The sequence below is a fragment of the Punica granatum genome, chromosome 2, assembly GCF_007655135.1.
Source record: "Punica granatum isolate Tunisia-2019 chromosome 2, ASM765513v2, whole genome shotgun sequence".
Lineage (NCBI taxonomy): Eukaryota > Viridiplantae > Streptophyta > Magnoliopsida > Myrtales > Lythraceae > Punica > Punica granatum.
The window spans coordinates 43246212-43263901 of NC_045128.1; the positions used below are offsets into that span (position 1 = coordinate 43246212).

General features: G+C 39.4%; 3 protein-coding genes across 4 annotated transcripts; all 3 read left to right on the forward strand.

The window, feature by feature from the left end:
- Positions 1 to 595: 595 nt before the first annotated feature.
- LOC116195703 (protein CURVATURE THYLAKOID 1A, chloroplastic-like) lies at positions 596 to 4901 on the forward strand. Of its 2 annotated transcripts, XM_031525014.1 has the most exons (6): positions 596 to 2069; positions 2662 to 2780; positions 3042 to 3149; positions 3238 to 3309; positions 3660 to 3743; positions 4456 to 4901. In XM_031525014.1, exons 1-5 carry the CDS (start codon positions 1910 to 1912, stop codon positions 3723 to 3725), a joined length of 525 nt encoding a protein of 174 aa, XP_031380874.1. In that variant the 5' UTR covers positions 596 to 1909; the 3' UTR covers positions 3726 to 3743; positions 4456 to 4901. The 2 variants fall into 2 exon arrangements, with proteins under 2 accessions (XP_031380874.1, XP_031380873.1); XM_031525013.1 differs by lacking the exon at positions 4456 to 4901 and having other exon boundaries at positions 603 to 2069; positions 3660 to 3971.
- A 3002-nt stretch (positions 4902 to 7903) lies between these two features.
- LOC116194672 (probable membrane-associated kinase regulator 6) lies at positions 7904 to 9150 on the forward strand. Its single transcript, XM_031523540.1, has 2 exons — positions 7904 to 8721; positions 8844 to 9150. The coding sequence occupies exons 1-2, from the start codon at positions 8070 to 8072 to the stop codon at positions 8849 to 8851; spliced, it is 660 nt and encodes a 219-aa protein (XP_031379400.1). The 5' UTR covers positions 7904 to 8069; the 3' UTR covers positions 8852 to 9150.
- A 6169-nt stretch (positions 9151 to 15319) lies between these two features.
- Positions 15320 to 16248, forward strand: LOC116197742 (probable membrane-associated kinase regulator 6). The gene has a single exon (XM_031527975.1). The coding sequence runs from the start codon at positions 15456 to 15458 to the stop codon at positions 16089 to 16091; it is 636 nt and encodes a 211-aa protein (XP_031383835.1). The 5' UTR covers positions 15320 to 15455; the 3' UTR covers positions 16092 to 16248.
- Positions 16249 to 17690: the final 1442 nt, after the last annotated feature.

The window sequence follows — 17690 nt, forward strand, 5'->3', positions numbered from 1 at the left end:
TCCTATGAGGAATGAAGCTCCAGAGCTGGGCTTCAATGGCAGCATCGTCCTGTGAAGAGAAGCAAAGGATGGGAAGGAAAGAGAGATGGGGGACGGTAGATTTTTTTTAAGAAATTTTTTTTATAAAATATATATATATAAATGGGGACAGCTTCTGCAGCATGGGCCGCACTGCCAAGCGGCAGCAGCTGACTGCGGGCTGGTTTCTCCCCCTCGTCTCTCGAGACGCCACATGGCGTCAGGGACCCGGCGAGAAACGCCCGCTGGACGTAGTCTCAGCGCGCGCTGAATCGGGAAGTTGGTCAGTCGAAATTAAATAAGCACGAAGCTGTATAGTTTGTTATAAGAGTCGGGAGTGGTTTTGGTCTCTGAAAGATTCCGTAATCATGGATTGGATCTCTCAAAAAATTTTGTCATTATTTTCGTCCCTCAATCTCCATTTCGTCTGATGTTTCAATCATGCCATTATCTTGTGAGTACCAACCATGATAAAAATCTCATGTGGCGGATGAATTGGACGTAACGCCCTTAAAATGTGAATTTTTTAATTGAGACCGAGTTGACCAGCTTTCCTTCATTCTTTTCTTTTCTTTCTTCTACTCGGCTAAACTTCTTGGATCTTCTACAGCTTGCAACTTGTTTTCCCTGCTTCCTTCCTGCAACCTGCTAGCTTTCTACCTTTCTTTTCTATTTTTTTTCTTCTTGAATCCTTCTTCTACAGGAGGTCTCTGCTGGGCACCCGTACTCTGCAGCCACCCTGCAACCGAAGCTCACACCCATACCCTGAATCCGCGGCATCTTGCTCAACCTCATCTTCAACACGCAACAGTGACAGCATTAGAGAACAGATCACCATCCATCAATCACTTGGCACCATCTCCTTCTTCAGATCTCTGCATCATCTCTCTCACTCTCTCTCTCTCGTTCTCTTTTTTTGGTTTGAGCAGTAACAGACAGACAGTGGGAAGCTCAACCATTCTTCCCCTCACCCCCAAATTGCTTCGATCAAGTATATTGCTGCTACAATTGAAATTTCTGCATCTTCAATCTGCGATTAACAAATCTTCTCCGCCCAATTTCAACAAATCGAAATCAAATTGTGAGATTTCCAACTCAAGATCTGAATGGGAAAGGTAGCCGGCTGGAAGGAGAGAGGGAGTCTGAGATGATCATGTTCGTGAATTTGTGAACCAGCTAGAAGAGAAGCAAGGTGGTTGTGATGACGGTGAGCTGGTGATGGCGTGTCTACAAGTGTTCAGAGAGGGAGAGATGAAGAGAGCCAGTGGGGGAAAGAGAGAGAGAGAGAGAAAAATGGAGTTGGCTGCCGCAAAAGCTAGGAGAAGCTCTGAAGCATCACAGTGGCTGTCGCAGGGAGGAAAGAAGGGCCATGCTCAGAGGACAAAGAGGGACTGAGATGATCAAGAATCTGTGTTGCATGAGGAAGGAAGAGTAGCACGTGGCACAAAGAAGTGGGTGGTGATGTTGATGGAGTTGTCCATAAGAGGATTGCAGGGCATGGCCTGAAAGTTACTTGGGATCGGTGGAATTGTCGCCTCAATTTAGATCATAATTTGGGGGTGCTTAACGGAGCTCATCTGTCACGTGAAATTTCCGTCATAGTTGACACATGTCAAATGATGGCATAACTAAAATATCAGATAAAATGAAAATTAAGGGACGAAAATAATGACAAAAATTTTTGAGAGACCAAAACCGATGATAATGGAATCTTTTTAAGTATCAAAACCACTCCTGACTCTTGTTATAACACTTTTTATATAGTGCACTAACCCTGGAAATGAAATGATATACTAAGGAAAGACCCAAAACTTTCCCGGAGTACGGGTCAAGAGAAGTCAACGTCATCCCTTCACAGAGAGAGAGAGAGAGAGAGAAGAGAGGGAAGGCCATGGCAGTTCTAACAGCTACTTCGACTTTGATGGCGGTCGCCACCAGTTCGGGCAAGCGCTTCTCGGCACCACCGTTTCGGGGCCGCGCCTCCTCTTTGCCTCATCTTCCACCGCGGCCGCCTTCTTGTTCTCCTTCTAATAAGCGCTTCTTCTTCTCAGGTACTTCTTTGCTCATCTCGAGCGGAAATGGAACTGCTTGCATTTTTTCGTTGGTTCCTCGAATTTGTTCATCCTTATTTGCTCAGGAGTAACGAAATTGAATAAAGTTAATCTAAGTCGTAGGAATTTTGAGTGTGACGTTTTTGTCATATAGATATATCGGAGCTAAGGAATGAATCTATAAAAAGGACAAGAAAAGAGTTTCGTGAACTGACCCGACCATCTCTTTGACCTGATTTGTCTAGTATTACCGAAACACTACAAGAAGCGGGAGTGTCATAGCTTATATGAGGTTAAAAATTGAAGCTTTAGTTTGTTAATCTGCCATGAGTTCCACCCATTTCCCCAATTGTGTAATTTTGAGCTTTAAATCTTATTTGGAGTTCAAATCTAAAGCTGAACTATACTAGGAATAATGGGATAGCAGAAGCTGGCATTCCAACATAGAGTTGTAGCATAAGTGCCAACGCGTCGCAGCATATATTTTGTAATGAAACGAGGACTGGATGCTTATGAATCATCCCATTCAACTAAGAGGTTGCCTGACTGGATTAACCTTCTCTTATCATTTTGGACAAATTGTCTCTGATAGAGTTGACTTTGTCGAGAGATTCCACCCAGTTGCAACCTACCATGATCAAAGCTTCTTCCTCAGAAGAGACGTCCAGTACTCTTGAAGTTGAAGAGGTGTTTACTGATCTGAAGGAGCAGGTACAACCCTAATACCCACTCAGCCACTCTCTGGTGTTTCTAACCCCCATTATCTAATGCCTGTTGCTGAGAAGGATCGATCATGCCTTTCTGGTGTCTAGAGATGATGTGAGACTGAGACCTTAGAATTTGGATATTTGAAGAGACTAGTCTTTGAATTGCTTTGGATTGAATTTTCGGATTATCTTTTACCATCTAGTGTCTTTATAGTACGACTTTTTTCTGTATATTGAAAGCTTAACGGATCTTTATCCTTTTCAGTGGGATGCTATTGAAGACAAGTCCTCATTGTTAGTTTATGGAACTGGAGCTGTAGTTGCAGTTTGGCTGTCATCTGTTTTTGTTGATGCTATCAACTCAGTCCCCTTGGTGGGGTTATCCTTCCGTCTTCCGCATTTTTCTACTTTTCTTCCTGTTTGCGACCTCAATACAATTTCTGTTTGCTCCCTTTCTGCAGGTCCCCACGCTCATGGAATTGGTGGGACTTGGATTCACGGGATGGTTTATTTACAGATATCTTCTCTTTAAGGTAAACTCGATAAATCCAAGCGCATTGTGTCATATTAAGAGCATTTAGATAGAAATTAAAAAAGAAAAAGAAAAAAAAGAGCGTTTACATTCTTTGTTTGACTCCTGATTTTAGAGGATGTGAGAAGTATGATGCTGAGGTAGGGTAGCTGCTGTAACAAAATAACTCTCTGACTCGGCTCCAGCAATCTTTTGCCTATCTATATTTGTTTCTAGGGATATGAAAACTACTGAGATAAATCTCTGTTTCTGAAGCTGCTAGTTCCGTGTCTCTTAGATTCTTTTTTTTCCCCCGTCCTATTAATTAACTGGCCTCTCAATGCTAACGGGCTAATATACGTTTGCTTGCAGTCAACCAGAAAGGAGCTAGCCAGTGAAATCGAAGCGTTGAAGAGCAAGATCACTGGAAGTGATTGAAGCCCCAGCAACGAAATAGTGAGACCTCTGTAGTCTTTCAATATCTTAGCTGACATTCCACTACCTTTTCTAGGTTCAGGTCAAACATTTCACGAGTCTGTTTTGTTGCATAGGTCTTTGCAATTGCAACTGATGAATCTAAGAACACTTGAATTCAACACCTTTTGGATGTCCAAAACTTTATATAATTAGGCCTTGAGGCCTACGACATAATAAAGTTAAGCCTTGGAAGAAATTTCATAGAAATTTATGTGCAGGCTGGTCAATCAGTCATGGTTACGCAATACTTATTGTTTAACAAGTAGATACATAACATTAATCAGAAATAAAGATCAACTTGTGAAATCGATGTGGCAGCTCATATTTTATATATAGCAGTTTTTACGCTCCAATCTCTGAATGTCTACTCAGAACTTACTCCCATTGCGCCCGTTATGATAAAAGATATTAAGTTAGAAATACAACCGGTTCTTTGGAGATGCCATGACAAGATCAATATATACCAGGGCAAAAAAAAAAAATCACAAAATGGGCCATCTGCTATTCCTCCATTACCAGCATTCTGCAAAATTCAGCTAGAAACAAACTTGCAGAGAATGGACATGAAAGATGGGCATATAAGAGACGCTATGGAGTTTAACGATATCAAAAGACAAAGCAAGAGAAGAGAACCTCATCTCACCTTGACGTGGCCGCATATCTCACCATCTTCTTCCTCTTCTTCCTGTAGTTGGGCATCCTCTACTCCACCATCTCAACCCATTTATCCCTCAGGCAATGCCAGGCCTCTTCCATTCCCTTCAACGTCCTGTCGCTATTAGAGTCTGTCATTTATTTCATGCCCTTCTGTGAAGCCGCGAGGATGTACAATTGGCACTTTCAGAACAAGCTTGATGTGAACCGAGTGGAACCTGGAACTTATCCGCATCAGAATCTATAGAGCAATGAGTGCAAGCAGCGATCATGAGAGACGCCTTCTATGCAGTGAAGCCTGATGACGCTGGGTTATTTAGGAGGAAGTTTTGCGTATTGTGACAATTCTGTGTCTGCTGGTCGTCGAGGGTGCGACTCTGTACGTATGCATGTCTGTCATTCTTGTGCGATGAGGCAACAACATAAATGTTCTTTTGATGGACTGTAGAACTGATTGGTGAATGTTTTATTAGAAAAGGTTTAATAAAGTAATGCGGGAACTGGCTTTAATTCAGTGAATATGAAACCTCGAGGCCCTTTATTATGTGCAGATGAATACATTATGCACAATGAGCTAGGCGCTCCTGGCCCCAAAAAAATGAAAAGCTAAGCGCTCGAAATAGTTCATCGATGAGCTAGCCCTCTGTACCGGAAGTTGATTCATTTTGAACTTCTAAATAGCTATTAAATGGTGTCTCGATGAGCAAAGCGTTCACATTCACTAGTTAATGCCACTGTTGGAGGCCAGATGTAAGTAATAACACAACCTCGTTATGCGAAGGCATTCTTCTTAAGAGGTTTTACCGATCGACAGAATGACTAAATGAGTCATTTTGTTATAAGTCGATTGCTATATGACCAAAGAATACAACAAGAGCACAAAGCGTAAGCTTTAGAACTCTTTTGCAATATACCCACCAAAATGAATAAACTGACAAAAAAGGAAGGCAAATGACCTAACAGGTACTAAGAGAGACACTCAAAGAAGTTACAGATCCCTAAAGCCTTAAGCTATCCGCGGGTCAACACTGATCCGACTTAAAAGCAAGCTCGGGGATGGTAGCTATTCTAGATATCAAGCGCTTAAAAAATCTGCTGAACAACCAATTCAGGTGAGGAGGACTTACTATGAAACATCGGCACAAGCATTTCTTACTCCAAGCTCTTTGTGCAACAGTCTGCAAGGGATCTGCAGATAGCCGTCTGTCTAGTCTAGCCAAAAGGGAAATACTGTCCCCAGTACAAATTTTGTGAACTGATGACTGTTCCAAGATAAGATTTTTAACCTAAACTGGTACTGATGTTATCATGGACCATTCGTAGTTTTGATTTGAATGTACCTGATTATAAACGCCAAAAATTGTAGCCTATCAGTTCCCTTATTTGATTCTTGTTTGACATATAAGCACCTATATGACAAAAATCATGTTAGAGTCATGCGAATTCTTGATTCACTCGTTCGGTTACATGAGAATTTTGCTGGAGACAGCATGGGGCATAGACTTCAGTTTATCAAAAAAATCCCGGTCTTTTGGGAAACCGGCACTTTCAATTTGTGTATATTATGCCGCAGCTTTTGAGTGATACATGTGTTCATTTCTTATATCAATGTGATGGTTGCAGCAACTTTGGCAGACAGTGTTTGTGTGCTTCTGTTCTCAGGCATTGCTTAATATCTCGATAGAGAATACAAGCAGGGACCATTAGGCTGCACTTTCATCTTGTGGCGCATGTGCATTGGGCCTTTCTCGATGCCAACTTTATTTGCTAATCTGTGGGGTATGCTGTGTCTGCTAATGTCTCTAGGACCATCGAGGTTGCCAGTCTGTTTGTTTATTAGGTTACTCCATCGAAAATGACTTTTAATTCCTTCGGCTTTAAGAGTACTAAAACCTGCATGCTGAAAATTGGTGGGCATCGAAGCTCGGGGTTCCTTGCCAGCAAAACTTAGGATATTTTCTTCCCTCACCTTCTCTGCCCTTTGCAACTCTTAGTTCTCTGTTTCCCTTTTTGCTGTTTATTAGAAGATCATTGACGTCTCCACGATGGGCTTTAAACTCCACCTGTTTGCTATATCAGTGACCACATTTATTAGAGCATTATCTGCAAGATTTCACCAGTGCTGCACCTAATTGATTGATTAACGATCGCCAAAAAATCGCCATCATCCAACATAGTGCGGGCAACCGGCTCCCCCGTGGATCTGTTAGACTATTTCCCATGGAAAAATAAGTCAGTTTGTTCCATTTCTTTCATCGTTTATGCTATAGAAAATGAATACCAGTTTCGTGTAAAGATACAAGATCATGGAAGCCGAGCTTCTTCCTCCCACAAAATCGTAACGTCGACTTGGCGGCCCATAACCTTTTATCAGCGTCAACATGTGAAATTTCTAGGGTGTCATGATCAAAGTATGAAATTTCTCACGTACAAAATATTCTGCTCTTCATGTCAAAACCTCATGATCATTGTTCTTTCTTTCACGGACCAGAGTCTCTATCTTTTCTTTTTTCTGCCTTTTAGCCATGAGGAAGACCTCGTTTGTGCCCTGCATCAAGACTTAAGAGTTTATCTTAGCCGCATAAAAAATTCGACCTATTGATTTTGAACCGACCGACTGAATTCTCTTATTTGTAGTATACTCTCATGGATGAACCGGGGCACTTTCATTGACATGACAGAGAATATCATGAATAATAAGCAATACACACAATTCGGCATTTCTTGCTTCATCCGATTGCTTTTTATTCTATTTTTGGATTTCATTGCAGTTTATTTTCTTGGTGTTGTTATATTTCTCGGGTTGCATTTAAGCCTCACAGGTACAAAACAATTTAAAATCACTACGAATACGATAGGTCGACCTCAATCCAATTTGTTGCAGCAGTTAGGACATGGATTTCAGAAGTAGGGAAGGTGAAAGAAAATCCCCCCCAGTTAGTCTCACCCACCAGTAATTATTATATTATATCTTTAACCAAATTTGCAGCAAAACATCAACTGTTCTTCTGAAGACTGATTCAATCTCAGTATGCAGCTTGGAATAAATAACAGAATGCTCGAATTCTAAATACTTTTAGCTTTTTCGATTCATTTTAATACGTTTCAGACCTTGGGAAGCTGCCTCATATGAAAGAATCTGTTCCTCGGTTCTGATTGATTGGTCCTCATGCTGGAAGACCACCTGCACTAATATAATGATTAAATGAAGACCAAGCATCTGCAGTATCGGTGCAGTACAGTATGTATTAAATTGTCGGATGATCGAGTATTAAAATCGATTCTCGAATGGACTGCAGATCTAACATGATGAATACTTTATGCTACGTGTACAGGGTCCCGGACCAACTTAATGAATTGCACATTCATGGCAGTGCAGTGGGGCCCAAATTCATTTCTTGTCTTCTCCCCTTTCTCCTTATCAGTCATTCAAATTCCTTGTCTCTTGGTCCAGACAAGTAGACCCTCCCACAACACATACCTTTGTGTCTGAAAGCAGAAGAGAAGTATATAGAATATATTCAGAGTGGAGTTTGCTCATTATATTCATTGTTTCTCCTCCACAGCTTTTGCATACTATTCTTTACATCCTTCCTGGTGTTTCTTTTGTCTTCGTTTTACGAACACCATTCCTCGATTGAGCGTAACAAAATGGAAGATGTTTCTCAGCTTTTATCGCTCGAGAGCTTCTCCTACCGATGGCTCGTGGACCAGAAAACGTCCAAGGAAAGTCGAGGCAATTCATTAAGAGCTTCCCTCGACGTGTCTGATGAAGGGTCCTTCATCGAGATGGACCCGAGATCCCCTCCGTCAAAGAGATTCATCGGCCGGATAAAATCCAACTCCCTGGACTTCAAATTCGACTTTCCCGTGTTACAGTCTCCAGCTTCTCTCGTTCCTGCTGACAAGCTCTTTGCGGAGGGATTCGTTCTCCCTCTCTTTGCTGACCCGTCGAGTATGGAGGCATTTCAATGCTCAGATTTGCAACCCGAACTTCATTTGACCAAACCGGTAGTTTCCGGAAGCAAGGCCCGGCCTGTCTCATTATCGTCAAGGAGGCGGAATAGAAGGCTGTCAGTATCGAGGCGGTTCTTCTGCAAGTACTTGAGTTTTCTGAGGCCGCTGTATCTCATCGTCATTCGAGGTGGTACCAGGAAGACTCGGGCGACGAAGAACTCGGTTTATCCAGCAGACGATTCTCCGAAGACGAGCTGTGCTTACTCTGTTGATGATTGGCGTCATTCCTCGGCTGATTCTGAGAGCTCGATCTACGAGGCAGTTCTCCATTGCAAAAGATCCATTGGTATGCAACACGAATCTTTCCTATAGTTTGTTAGTCAAATTTATTGCCCTTAACTTGTTCCTTCTGTGCTTCAACTGTCTGTGTTCTGACATGTCACAATTATATTACTGTGTCTGTTACAGGACAGTGAAGTGACGCTGCAAGAAATCACAGAAAGAAGAAGAGAACCAGAAGGAAAACGTTAACCCAATAGAGGAGACGAATACCCCCAGAAACCGAGAGCGAAAAGAATAGAAGAAACGACCGGAATGGAATACCAACCGAAGAAACACACTTCTGATGATACTGCAAATAATCATCTTTTCTACGTTTGACAGTGTCTATAATCCTGTTTCGGCTGTCTCTATGTAAAAAGAACACAAACATATGGACATGAATGTAACATTTGATTTACATCCTCAACAGATCGAGTGAGATCTTGTTAACTTATTCAAGACTTCTTTCTCAGTATATTTTAATGTTGGTGAAGTGGTGAATTCATCATGAGGTAATTGAACATCTTCGTCCGAAACAAATAAATTCAAGAACGAGGAAATCAGACTCAAATCTTCCTCTCGGGATTCTTAAGGCGAACTCATTGTTATAACAACTTTTCGTTGGATCGGTTGATTATTGTATTTAACCATCGCTTCATTTGATAGAAATTCTGATCGGCAATGTAATCGCCATAAACGTCGCTGAATTATTAACAAATAATACGTACACTGGCAGACGTAGTCATTGGACGATGAAAAGGGACTAAGAATAGACTAAATCGGCATTGGTCTTATTCGGTCAACCTTGGTTCAACTAATGAGATATCTTATCAGGATGAAAAATTGAACTGGTGAGAGATCACTTGCAAAGCGGGCAAAAAGACTTTGAATCAGACAAGTACGAGAGAATCTGCTTCAGAAGTACTTCCATGTGCGCCTTTGGCTGTTGACTCTCCAACCCTTTAGCCCATCCCCCTGCTCTACCCATTTGAAAATATGGGTTCCTTAATTCTTATTCACCCCTTCGATAGTAATATGTTGTCTGGGCTCGCATGAGCCGAAAATGCATGTAACAGATCTGGTCCATATATGTTTTACAGTGTATATGTTTTGTTTCTCCACATATATTATGGACATGACGTATATCACCTATCGGATATTGCATTGTCAGTACAAATATGTATGGTTGATATGCATCTATCGTGTATGAACGAATCGGCAGACAATGCGGACGAAGCTAGGGGAGGAAATGGATGGGAGCTGGGGGAGGTGTCGGTCACATGTCAACAGGGAAAGCCGGACAGGGGACCGAGGGGACATGGACAAAAACTGTTATCGCAAGTGACAAATTTTAGGCACCTTCCTCTTCCAACGATCTCCTCTATCTCCCTCCTGTCTTAATAATTTCCTTCTGGGGAGGAAACCTTTTAGCTTACTGTGCTTTGCCTCAGAAAGAAGCACACCGATTCAGGAAGTGAATCGCGCAGCAAGTGAGCAGAGAGATGTAAACCGGAACGCGCGGTAGAGGTAGGTGCTAGTTCCACGGGGCTAACAGAAGCGTAAAAGGAACAGAAATTCAAAATTTCTAACCCGTGAAACTAATTTCAAGACCTACTAGAAGAATAAGAGTAAATAAAAACGTACCTGGAATATTTAAAGTTGTCGACCGAGCGTCCCACGCGTGACGCCTCTACTGGAATCCACACCGACTTTGTCGACGAGTCTTCGAGATCGGCGGTGCTAGCGACCAACACTCGAAAGAAACACTGGTGCGACTCTCGAAATTTATTAGACTTAATTGGACCTAATGAGTTGAACAATTCAACTCAATTATGCCCATTTATATACATACATGTATATCTTATATATTTGTGTATGTAAACGTACACAAACACATGCATACATATATATCTCATCTATATTATATTTGTATGCTCTGTACCCTTTATATAACAAACAGGAAGGGAAGAAAATTCAAATCCCACCGATGTGGGATTAGAATTACATGGGCTTCCTACATGACATGTGTCTAGGTAAATGGCATCATTTAATTAGCTCATGTGTATGTATAAATGTAGACATATGTATGGCCCATGTGTCACCGTATTAATCGTGCATCAATTTGGTCCATTTAATCTAATAAATCGAGTCTAATTAATCGACAAATTTAATCTCATTAAATATCCGATTAATTAGTCGCACCATAAATCATCTAATCTCTATTAGACGATTTTATTGTTTCAAAATATCTCGTCAATTTAGTCGTAGTGTGTGACCCTGTAGGTTCCCAATTACGTTGATAGTAATATCGAAATCTCTATTTCAATATTACAAACAGTGAGCGGCATCTAGCAATGCATCAATGTTACTCAAGTAATCGGAAAGTCAATTTCTCGACGAACCTCGTGACCTACGTTACCGTGTAATATAATCCATTGTCCCCTATATCTCTATTGAGCCCAAGGCATGGTCGATGACATCCTTGTATGGCTCAATATTTCTCTTTCTTGGTTTACCGGTTAAGTCTATCAGAACAAATGAGCTCGATATCATTATATCGACTCATTTGGGTATGCATACACTTTTAGACTTAACCACCAAGTGGCCGTGAGATATCGCTCCCGTTTCGTAGGAGGGACAAATCCTATCTTGATCACTCACATTCCTCTCCATGCTCTGTGGTATACCCAATAACTGTCTTTATAACCATCCTGTTACAGTGGCGTTTGACAGTATCAAAGTATATGACATTACATGTAGGAATCTATGGTGACCTCAAGTCAAAGGACCATTACACTATAGTCACTTTGAGATATGCTAATGACAGTCACGTAACAACCCATGTAGCAATCTCATGGCGGATCAGTCCAATACACATTACTCTTAATGTATACATGTGATGTGATTTGATATCTCCATATCCATGACCTGTGAGACTTGGTCATCAATCAACACCCACACTAGTCTAACCGTATTATCGTTGTCCTAATTAACGATAATACTTTGACTATGGACATTTAGGAATAATGTTCGGTAATTATAGGATCTCACAATCAAGTCACACTTGATGCCTATTGAACATACTATTCCAAGGACATTATTGTATAAAATCATATTTAGCGCAATCTACACAATAACAGATATGCCTCGTTTTATAATGAAATAGATATCATATTACAAAACTGATTATAGATTGCCTCTAGGGCATACATCAATTCCCAACAGTAGGAACACCTCGACTCGATAACCCGACAAAACATGCAGACTATACTAAATTCGTTAGAGGCCGGGGAGTAGTTTTCATTCATTCACTAAATAAAATGGATGTTGGGAGGTTTTGTCTTTGTATTGTAGCTAGCTAACATATTCAGGAGTCGGATCGTAGGGTGGGGGACCAGAAACCTCAGACATGCTCCTTGTCCCCTCCCCGCTCAAGTCAAGTCGTCCATCCAAGTTCATCCGTAGTCTCTGTCGTCTGTCTCTGGGTTCCAAGTTCTCACCTCATCCAATCGTACTCTCCATCGATGATAACAATGCTATTCACGCGTCATTACTTTTTTTTTTTTTTGTCATCAGTTGCTATTATTATTATTATTATTATTCGGTGAACCCTATTGAGAAATTAAATTGCAAATTCATTTTGGTTTTATTTAATCAGTTACTTTGTGTAATTAGATTATTTGGTTATCGAAAATGATGAATAAATTATGCTTAGTGAAAGGCTCGGAGGATATGGGGTTCATGACGGGGTAAAGGAAAACCCCTTGGATCGGTATGAAGTACTGAACCAAAGAGGAGGGTTGTTGAATTATATATAGATATATATATATATATATATATATATATATATATATATATATATATACACAACACATATGTACACGCATGTATATGTATATATTGGAGTCGTGAAAAATTGGATCGTGAGGGATCCCAAGAGAATTTATAAGGCTTGTTGTATCCCAAGAGAGACTTACTATTCAACCCTTAGTAATTTTGTGTGGGGGCAAATAATTCTATTTGGAAAGTATAATCCGTGCCTCGAGTTCTTCACCGACCAACTTCGAAGTTCTTCATCAACTCCGTTTTCGATCCATCTCTAAGGTCTATCCCTAATACTCTAATATTCGGAAGTTCAATTGGGTCCCGACTAATCCAGTTGAGTTAGGTCGGTCCATTAAGAAGTGAAGCTCTCATAGCATGAATTTTTTACATTCGCAAAGACTCGAACCAATGATCTTACTTACGCGGAACAATAGTCTAACTGTTTAAATCAATCCATATTCGGTTGCTATTAATTTACATCTATATATACTTATATATATATATATTCTTATTAATCAATATATTTGTTGCAATCATTGCACAAAATAAAGTCAGGTTGGATATCAACCTCAAAGCTTAATTGGCTCAGCCCATGTTTGTTAATTTGCAGCGAAATCCCTATATCTTACAGAATTTAAAATAGTTTTGTTTTCCTAACATTGAGAGAGAGAACAGAGGCCAAGAGTGCGATTGGGAGAACAAACGGTAGTGGGATGTCGCCGACCACCATTGCAGAGACCTGGCCCCCCGCTCTCTCTATTCGAACAGAGAGCTAGTGGGGGCGAGATCTCCGCGGTAGTGGCCTGTGTTACCGGCGAGCACAAATCCCGCCGGCCATCTTGTCAAGGGTGGTGCCATCGCCCCTCTCATCATCTTTGTTCATCCGTTTACTTCCTTTTCTTCTTTTTAATTTTCATATTTATCCATTATTGAAAAGGAATAAGTTCTGGATATTAAGTTTTAGTCAAATAACGTAAAATAATCTAAAGCACTCGACTTTTTACTTATCAAGCGCTTTTTACTTAATTAATTAAGCACTTAAATTTTAGTACTTAAAATCAAATTTAAACAAACACCTCCGAGTTTTATTGGTGCAACAGATCAGGATATGAACCGAGAGGCAAACTTCAACCGTATGCATGCACGAAAACACGAAAAACTCGCGAGAGCAATAGGGAGCGTCTTGTGGGCAAATGTGTTGGGTGGGGCTTTAGGCAAAAAGGTACACTCATTTATTCTTTACAAAAACAGGCAGGGCAGCAGACATAACATGTTCTTGAAGCCGATGAACGAGGCACGAAACTCAAATATAAATCATGTTCAGACATATGGAATTTTAATAAATAAGGCCACACACTGGGCCAAAATTTAATCTATAATGGCACGAAAGGGACGCCGCATATATATATATATATGTGTGTGTGTGTGTGTGTGTGTGTGTGTATCTATTGGCTAGCAACTCACGAAGGGGTCTGGGTATCATTTTCAGATGAGTTGTTTGTTTTGTTCTGTCTTTCAATTGAGACAAAATATGAACAGACGTAAGAAGAAAAAAAAGAATTGAAGCCATATTTAGTTATAGCAGACCAAACAAACAACATAAAACCGGGCCAATTTACCCCAAAAAAAAAAGAAATAATTACAAAGAAAAGGCTTGTATGTACTATAGAAAAGACCATGTGTTTTCGAATTTTCTTGCCTGCCTTTGGTTTAGCTTTAGCTAGTGCATGCATCTCATTCTATGCAGTACGAAAGGCGTTTTTTCAGTCTTGTCATTTCTGAAAATTTGTCATTGTAATAACCGAATAAAAAAAGATCGACGGGTCGTATTTTGAATGGAAGTGAACTATTAGTTCTGGAAACAAAATAAAAGAAATTGCATGTGATAGCCCTGGCAAGGCTTTTTCTTCATTTTATTTTCGATTTTTTAATGTTAATTTTCAACAGAATTTTGCAATTATTTTCATTATTCGTGCAATTTTTGTATGTTGCTATATATAAATATAAGTTAAAAAATGAGTAAGTTTGGGCTCACTTTGAACATGGACCCATATCCAATTTGTAGACTTATTATATTCGTGATTTTAAGAATATATGGGGGCCTTCACGTGATGGACGCTGTCGGCCCATTTTGAACAATTTCACGGTGGGATCGCCACTGTTTTCGCACCAAAATATACGCACTTTGCAAATATTGAAAAGAGAAAAACTTTTCTTACATTTGCATTTTGGAAAGCCAAAATCGTGATTTTTCAATGATCTTGTGGATATAGAAAGTTAGGGGTGCATATACACAGATAATGGAAACTTGATAATTGTCAATGCATATATATTCCGTAATCAAAGGCAAGGTGAAAAGGGGCTATATTTATCAAAATCACATAGGTATATTTCTATATGTATATCATTTCCATAAATTTATCTTTTCTATATATATTCTGCCTTGCCCTACACAATGTAATGTTTCATCGTGAAATTCACAGGGAAAAAAAAAAAAAGGCTCCCGATCTCTCCCAGTTTTTTTTTTTTTTCTGCGTTTTCATCAATATCAAACATTTGGCAAAGCATTACCTACAAAGGGAAGCATCTCTCCTTTGGAAAAATGTAAGTATATACTTATTGCTTAACGTTTCCTTTGTCTTCCTAAATTTTGTTTCAATGAGAGTCATCCTTTTTGTTTATAATTGGCTGATGCTTTTATAATTTTCTATATATCAAGAATTATCATTCATTAGTATCCTCTCCATCGTCAGATAGAAAAGTGAATGAAATGTTCGTTTGAAGTCGTTAGTACATTCGACACTTTAGAAATGTATCATCGTTAATATATAGCTCAACAGGTCGTCATTTTCACATTTCATTGCATTTTGTTTTGTACACGCACGTTAATAGCTTTTACTAACATTTTATCATGTACGTACGAACGTGCCAGCAATGGATCGGAACCGCCAAATTGAAGAAGCTTCTCAGGTTCTTGACAGCGTTTCCTTCCGGACCTTTTGGTGGCCCGACAACTCCGTTGGAGACTCTGTTGACGTACCGGAAGAAGGATCCTTCATCCAGAAGGACCCCCGATTCCCACCCTCTAATAGATTCATCGGGAGGACGGATTCCGGTTCTCGGGAACTTGAGTTCGATTTTACCATGTCGGGATCTCCATTCTCTGTCGTGTCTGCCAATGAGCTCTTTGATGATGGAATCATCCTCCCTCGCTTCTTCGACCCGTCGATCTTGAAGGCAAAAGAACAGGGCCTCGGCCTCAACCCCGAGCCACATTCACCTGAACCCTTCACATCAGGAAGCAAGCGCGAGTCCAAGTCCAATATGCCATCGTGTTTTGTGAGCAGACAACCAACGAGAGCGCTCTTATTCTTCCGAAAGTACTTGAATATCCTGAGGCCGCTGTACTGGGCTATGGGCCGAGGTGGTACCAAGAAGGGTCAAGCTACAAAGAGCTCAGTTCATCCTCACGCTTTGTCGGTCGCGAGCTCTTTTAGCTCCATCTCTGTCTCTGAGAATTTGATCCAAGAGGCAATCTTGCATTGCAAAAGTTCCATGTCACTCTCCTAGCTAGTGAGCGACATATGACATAGTATTGGGTCTCCTGCATGCTAATTTAGGAGGAATGTAAATGGAATTCTTCACTTGCAATTTCTTTTTGATTGAAATTGTTTTTTTTTCCTTTTAAATCGTTGCATATAGTTCTTTGATGGACGTTCGTATTAAATAAATAAACCCTTTTTTCCCTATCTATAGTTCTTTGATGAACGTTTGTAATTTCTTTGTTGCAAAAATGATTTCACGCCAATTTAGAGACTTTCATTTCCCATTATGTAATAATATGAATCATTAATTTTGCTTTTGTTAGGGAAATTGATTTAAAGAATTAAAAAAGAAAGTGGGATGGATTTACATAATTTACAGAACGGAAATCAGTTAAGCTTAATGGAAAATCGTAGTTTACTGAAAATAAAATAAAATAATGGAATCTCGTAATTCGTCACGGAATTTTTGGAATGAAACAATTTTGGAAATTGAATGGAATAGAATCGATATATATAACGTGGTCTCATAGCGTGAAATTTAGAAATCAAACTAAAAATTAGTGATGAATAATTGGGTGAACGGTGAAGTAGCATTATTAAAAGGAAGATCTATCCACAAAGGTGGCGACTTTTTTCTTTTCTTGTCAAATATCGGAATGTATTAGTAAATTAAAAAAGATGGTATGTGGAGAAATTTACCAAGTCGGTGTTTATATATATACATACACACACACACACATATATATATATAGAGCAATATTCACCGACCATGTTTCTTCGGTGATCAAAATTTACCTAGTTAATGTGTAATATGTATACACCAAAAATGGAATTGTCAGCTCGTCGACTAATGGATGATTGGATTTGAACCAAATATATTTCATTTTCTATTATTTTTATAAATAGGGAATGCACGGAAATTTTTTTTAAAAAAAGAAAAAAGATATTGATGAACCATTTCAATGAACATCAGCAATTTCCAAAGGGAGATTTGTTTCCATCATTATTCATTTTCTTATGTTTTACCTTTTAATTGTGTAATCTCTTATTGCTATTGAATAGAAAAGCAATCGATGAGGCCCAACTAATCTCTGAATCCAATGTGTACACACCCACCTCTTTTCCATTGTCCAGAATGAGTATATACTAGGGTGCAACACTATACTGCGGGTTGAAAAATATTTTCATCAATTTTTTTTTGTTATTATAGCAGTTTGTAATTGTAATCAATACCGACCGAAGCAAACGATAAAGCTATTTATGCATAAAAACTATGAAAACTCAATTGACAATAAATGATCCAGAATTTTCAAAATATTGTACTAATTAATTTTTCATATGGTATAAAACTAATATTTCTCTCGCTAATCTTCATTTGAATTTTTAATATTCCTAATTAGAAAATGATGATTGCAATATAATAAACCTTCAGTAGACCCCTAATTCTACGTGGATGAACTTTACCTGCTACAGGGGTTCGATATCAATTTAAAATATCTCATGTACAACCAAGTCAGTTCAAACTAGAATTAGTCTTAGTCAATAGGTTTGAGTAAACTTGCATTTCTCCAAGAAAATAAGAACATTTCTAATGGTACAAATAAAAAGATACTTCTTAAATTTG

Coding starts and splice junctions, on each gene's coding strand:
- LOC116197742 (XM_031527975.1), top strand. CDS start 15,456: ATGGATCGGAACCGCCAAATTGAAGAAGCTTCTCAGGTTCTTGACAGC.
- LOC116194672 (XM_031523540.1), top strand. CDS start 8,070: ATGGAAGATGTTTCTCAGCTTTTATCGCTCGAGAGCTTCTCCTACCGA.
- LOC116195703 (XM_031525014.1), top strand. CDS start 1,910: ATGGCAGTTCTAACAGCTACTTCGACTTTGATGGCGGTCGCCACCAGT. Junction 2,070..2,661: donor TAAGCGCTTCTTCTTCTCAG/GTACTTCTTTGC, acceptor TGTCTCTGATAG/AGTTGACTTTGTCGAGAGAT. Junction 3,310..3,659: donor ACAGATATCTTCTCTTTAAG/GTAAACTCGATA, acceptor GTTTGCTTGCAG/TCAACCAGAAAGGAGCTAGC.